This window comes from Lactuca sativa, chromosome 1 (assembly GCF_002870075.4).
Source record: "Lactuca sativa cultivar Salinas chromosome 1, Lsat_Salinas_v11, whole genome shotgun sequence".
Classification (NCBI taxonomy): domain Eukaryota; kingdom Viridiplantae; phylum Streptophyta; class Magnoliopsida; order Asterales; family Asteraceae; genus Lactuca; species Lactuca sativa.
In genome coordinates this window covers 206239693-206245723 of record NC_056623.2, presented here as the reverse complement: position 1 = coordinate 206245723, position 6031 = coordinate 206239693, and the positions used below count along the sequence as shown (strand labels likewise).

General features: G+C 30.5%; 1 protein-coding gene across 4 annotated transcripts; it reads left to right on the top strand.

The window, feature by feature from the left end:
* Window positions 1-1415: 1415 nt before the first annotated feature.
* LOC111879943 (protein IQ-DOMAIN 9) lies at window positions 1416-5748 on the top strand. 4 transcript variants are annotated; one of them, XM_023876371.3, is made up of 6 exons: window positions 1416-1772; window positions 2059-2157; window positions 2454-2612; window positions 3948-4175; window positions 4496-4609; window positions 5277-5748. In XM_023876371.3, exons 1-6 carry the CDS (start codon window positions 1770-1772, stop codon window positions 5574-5576), a joined length of 903 nt encoding a protein of 300 aa, XP_023732139.1. In that variant the 5' UTR covers window positions 1416-1769; the 3' UTR covers window positions 5577-5748. The 4 variants fall into 4 exon arrangements, with proteins under 4 accessions (XP_023732139.1, XP_023732138.1, XP_023732141.1 ...); XM_023876370.3 differs by having other exon boundaries at window positions 2056-2157; XM_023876373.3 differs by having other exon boundaries at window positions 1416-1860; window positions 2056-2157.
* The last annotated feature ends 283 nt before the right edge of the window (window positions 5749-6031 follow it).

Sequence of the window (6031 nt, the reverse complement as noted above, 5' to 3'; positions counted from 1 at the left end):
GAAGAGTTTGAAGAAGATTTTCGGCCGTAGATGTTTGAGGAGATTTCTGAAGTCTATGAAGTTCAAGAGCATAGTTCATGAGATGATGTGGGTTAAGAAGAGATTTTTGATGGAATCTTGAAGTTAAAACATAGATCCAAGTAAGTACTTACCAAAGATGATGATCTAGATGAAGATCCTCTTGAAACCACACACCAAAAATCGAAAATTTAGAGGAAGGAGGATGATTTCTTGAGAGATTTTTGGAGGTGTTTGAAAATGAATTATGTATGTGTGTTTGTTTCATGCTCACGGCCAAACCATAAAGAGGAGAGGGGAAGAGAGAGTGTGCATGGAAACATGAGAAGTCCTAGTTACATGTTGAACAGTTTGCCTTGTTAACCTTTAAGCAAAAATGATGTGTCGTGGTTTGGATTAATTAGCCTTTTCTCTTTTTATTTTTTACTCATGGGCCGAGAATTAACTTAAGAAGGAGGATATGAATTATTTTGGCCCAATCTTGATCCTTAATCGAGATCACGAGGCCCATAGAGAAGTTTTCGGCCTATTGGGCTGATTAGATGGTTCACGACCCATTTTGAAAGAAAAAGGGAGTTTATGGCCCATTAGGGCAAATTAATTCATTAATGGCCCAATAAGGCCCATTAAGGGTAAACTAATTTATTTTGGACAAAAAATGGCCCAAAATGCTAAGTTTTATGGAAGTGGGTCCAATTAGAGCCCATTTAAGGTCCTAGGACTAAAATAGTCGAATTGGAAGCTTATTGGCCCATTAGACCCAAAAGGAAATCCTAGTCCAATATAGACTTAAACCAATGTTCTTAAGGTTTTAGACTCTTTGATGAACATGAGAGGTGCATTTAAATTTAAATGAGCACCGAGTGATATTTACTTCGAGTATATGATTTACAATAGTTGAATGATTACACGAGAATAGAATTTCCTAGTTAAAATGTTAGTTGTGACATTTCACTATTGGCTGCATGGTAAATACATAAATTTAATTTTAAATTTTGTAAATATATAGTGCTTATAAACAAAACAAACTGTTAATATATTGATGCTTGTTATATAATTGTTGCAGATACGTGTCTGGTTTTGTAGAAAAGTTATTATTATAAATGATGCTAATCTGAAGGGAAAATATAAATGCAATCATATTGTAGAATAGTTATTATTATGGAATTTGCCAAAAAGAGCCGATGAATTCTTAAACATGGTTCCTTGAAAAAAACCATCCATTTTATGGTTATTTGACGAAATTTCTCCTTTTTTTATATCATGTTGACAGTTGATTGCTTTTTTGCCATTATAGATAAATAAATAAAATCGTGCGTTTTGCCTGGTACTTTCTTTAAATTATGTTAATACAGCCCTTCTTCCTTCCATTAAATATTACAAATTATGTCATAACAACTCAAAATTATGATGTTCCTCTCCAAAACTCCAAAGTCACCAACGACAATTCGATTAATTCCATTATTGTTCACCAAACTCAATCATAATAAAGATTCTTGGCACAGAGCTAAAAAGAAACCCAATCTCAATCTCAATAATTATAATAAAATGCACCCTGTTGATGTTCTCCCTTCTCCAATTCGAATTAACACCCGTTAGAGAGAATCAAAGTTTGACGAGCGAGAATTTAATGAAAGAATTGAGCTGGTTGGTGAGCAATAATTGGCCATGGCGATAATATCCACAATTTCAACGCACCAACCTTTTGTTCCTTTTCCCCCCTATTTCTTCTTCTCTACTCGTTTCCCCAAATGGTAAATCCACTTTGCTTCGCTTTTCTGTTCTTCGGATTTTGTGGGCATTCCACATTTCGCTTATAGAATCTAAAGTTTTTCTTCTCTGGTATGTCACTCTCATCATGTCTTTCAAACAATCTTCTTTGACTTTGACTAATGGAGTTCTCCTTTGTTCTTGTTGTGCTTTATGTTGATTTTTATCCGAGATTCTCTGAATGATATGATCCTTCTTATTGGATTTATGGTTTCTCATTTTTGACAAATAAGTCTTTTTTTATAAATAATTTTATATTTTATCTAGCAGTATAAACCAAGTGTAGCATCAAGAATGGGATCTGGAGATTGGTTGAAGAATATAATCAACTTAAGTAAATCAAGGAACCCAAAATCAAAGAGGATGAAGGTATACCATGATACATGTCACATGTGTTAATATTATTTTAATGAACCAAGTTATCATAGTCTCATGGATATATTGCGGTGTAAATAAATTAAATAAAAAATTAGAAATTTTTTTTTATTCTAGTTCATTTCTTGTAAAAAGATTGCTAAGATAGTGCTTATCGTGATGGAAAATTCGTTTGAATTCGTTGTATGAGGAAAAAAAAAACATATATGGGGAAAAAGGATCTTAAATTTTATAAGAAAAAAAGGGTTTCAAACTTTATAAAAATTTGCTATTTGTGCATGCTATTACAGGGTTTTACTTTATACGTGAAAAATAAATCGGAATCCCAACCTCAAGAAAAGTCAACAATTTTGGTCAATGGTGTTGCTTCCGAGAAGCCTAAGGTTGTCCGTCAGGTGGTTGAGGATATTGCTGCAACTCGTATCCAAACAGCATTCAGGGCATTTAAGGTAAGGGAATTTTGTTTTGTTTTTTTTCAAAAATTGTTGTATGAAAAAAAAAAAATTTAAGACATTTGCGAAAATTGAGAAAACTGGAGGAAAAAATAAATTAGGGAAAGTTTATAAAAAATTTGGGACTTATGTGTACATTAAGTAAAAAGAAATTATATACATGTATTAAAGCGCATAGTATGTTTCAATAGTAAAATTTAGGATTTTGGGTTTCTGCCACCACTCTCTAGGGTTTCGTAGTTTTCATCGGTCAGTTTTACCACTATAATCTCCACCCATAGAAGTATGTTCAATTATCAATTTGGTCCATTCCTTTTCCAATATTGTTCTATTTTCGATACTTTTTTTGCACCTCATTTTTTCCGCACAATATTTTATGGTTATTACACAATTGGCTCTTCCTTGGTCAACGGGTAGTCAACCCTACTCTACACTCTTGGATTTCGCCGTTACATGTTTTTGGAAAACTCACTTTTGTACCAATTTTTATTTTAGAAAACTTTAAATTATTTCCAATCAATTTTTTTTACCAAACTTTAAATTATTTCCAACCTATACTTTCGCATGCGCTCTTTCCTAGTCGTCTTTAATAAAAAAAATGTTTTTTTTTTGCCACATGCCATCTTCTCCTTCATTTTGATATTTGTCATTTTGTGAAAATTTTAGAAATTTTATTTTCCACTTGTCATTTTTTAGGGATTTCCATTTTCTTAAAATAAAATTCCATAAAAATGTAATGAGTTCTATAAGAAAATGAAATCATTCTATTAATTTGGTAATAAATTTTCATAAATACTTCCAACGATTTAGTTTCTTTCGCAAATTTTCAGAAGATTACATTATGTTATGTAAATTATTACATTATAAAATATTTCATATTTATATATTGATATTAAAATTTTATTTTTAATAAACCCGTGTAATACACGGGTCACACACTTAGTTTTGACTATAACAAAGCGTAAAGTTTGACTTTTAAGGTCAAACCTAGAATTTGTCAACTTCTTATAGACTTCGGTATGTATTTATTACCAATATTTTCGCTATCATTTGTTAAAGCTTATGGTCATTATCGATTTTTTTTTTCAAAATATCCGGCATTTCAATCAAAATTTCTAGTTGAATTTAAACCATTTGACCTCAAAACCATAATGCACCTTGTTTAGTTGTTTAGAAGGGAAGGAGTCATAAAATGAACAAACATTACGTCCATGTTAAATGACCATTTTCCCCATGTTATATTCTTTTTATTAATTATTATAGCTACTTTTTACTTGGTTTTCCAAATCTTACTAATTTAACCTTAAATAATAAAAATAATCATATATGAAGGCAAGAAAAGCACTAAAGCATTTGAAAGGAGTATTAAGATTGCAAACACTTACAAAAGGTGATTTTGGAAAGAAGCAAACATCAAATACATTAATGAATCTTCAATCATGGAGCAAGATACAATCCCAAATTAGAACACGAAGACTTCAAATGGTTGAAGAAGAAGGAATTAAACGGAAGAAATTAGAGAATCAATTGAAGCTCGAGACCAAGCTCCGTGATCTAGAGGTAAAAAATATACTTACATTGTAATTATGGTTAACAAAAAAAAAAAAAAAAAAAAAAAAACATTGCTATTTCCTTGCATTTTGCTAAAAATAATCGTAGCATTTTTTCGTGTAAAAAAGTAAAAAAACTTATTGTTATTATAAGGGTTTAGGTTATTTTTGGCCACTTAATTTTTGGTTTTGTGCTTATTTGATCACTTAACTCTTTTTAAATTTTAAAAAGTCATCAAACTTTTGACTTTGTGCTCATTTAGTTTCTTAACTTTTGGTTTGGTCACTTGAATTTTTGTTCTTCTTTTTATTTTGTTTTTGGTATGGTAGGTGGAGTGGAGTGGTGGTTCTGATACCATTGATGAGGCGCTTGCAAGGATACAACATAGAGAAGAAGCTGCGTTAAAGCGTGGGAGAGCTATGGCATATGCCTTCTCTCATCAGGTAAACTCAATCAATTATTTTAAAAGTCAATTAATTTTTAGTAACTATATTATAAATACATTGAAACTAAGTTGCACATTTGACTTCTTTTTCCATATACTAAAAAATAGAGAAGGAATTTTATGGGGTTAAATACAAGAAGTAGCAATGTAGTTTTGTGTATTTGTTTATAACATAATCTTGTTGTGATTTCTTCCTATTACAACATTGTACTTTAAATAATCTACCAATTTATAGCAATGTCGTGAAATACATAGTAATTTTCATTGCTATAATTGGATGAATTTTTCAAAGTATAATGACAAGAATCAAGATAAGATAAAATTAGAAATACAGTGTTGTAGTAGAAAGAAATGAATATAAGACGCCATAAGAAACAAATAAATGGAGACAAGTTGCTATTTCTCTCAATTACCCTGAATTTTATTTTGGATTAAATGAAAAAAATAGCAACATACTTTCATAAATTTGTTTAAATAACATTCTATTTTCATTTCTTCCTATTACAACATTGTTCAATTTTCATAAAAAAAAATTATAATAATAAAAAAGCTAATTTTACAAAGTTGTTATAGAAAGATTATGAATCTTTGATTCTGTTATTAAAAAATAAATGAAAATGCATTGCTATTTCTTGCATTCAAAGATTTTTACGATGAATTTTTAGTGGAGGCCAAGTTCAAGATACAATTTAGGCCCGTATGATTCAGAAGCAGCTACTGCTGAATGGGGTTGGAGTTGGTTGGATAGATGGATTGCAATTCAACCATGGGAAAACCGAGTCCTGGTTGAGTTGACTCAGAAGAAACTCAACAGCCCAGCAAACAAAGCTATGAAAAACTCAAAATCACCATCAATGAAAAATTCAAAGTCCATGAAAACTTCACCTAATGGTATGAAAACTCCAAGAAACCGAAAGCTATCCTATATGGCAACCAATAAAATAGAAACACCGCTAAAAGTGTAACATTTGGTAACTGGTCAAACGGTCAAACCAAACATGGTGTGCTACATTCTGATTTTAATGTGTAAAGTTATTTATTTTTTTCTATTTATATTGTAAATAGATGCAATAATGATTTATGGGGTGAATATTGTATGTGTTTATTTGGTTGGGAATGTTATAGAATTGTCGGTTATTTGGAAATCTCAAACAAAAACTGAACATGATGTTTACACTTATGGTTTTGATTCATTCATTTAAAAACAAAGTGTTTTTATGCCTTTTATTTTAATTGAAGAGAGAATCATGATGAAGATATAAAAGTCAAAACGCCTTTTTGTTTCAAGTTGATGAATAAAAAACACAAGAGTCTCAAACTCAAATGTGGTTCCATTACATATGGTTAACGTCATGTCAGTTAATGATAGTTTGCGGTTAATTTATAAACCAAATTAAAAGAAGTTTTCATTTGTATTGGT

Excerpts from the sequence above, each read along its gene's own strand:
- LOC111879943 (XM_023876370.3), top strand. Across the intron at positions 2,158-2,453 it reads CAAAATCAAAGAGGATGAAG|GGTTTTACTTTATACGTGAA; the intron begins GTATACCATGAT and ends ATGCTATTACAG. Across the intron at positions 2,613-3,947 it reads CAGCATTCAGGGCATTTAAG|GCAAGAAAAGCACTAAAGCA; the intron begins GTAAGGGAATTT and ends TCATATATGAAG.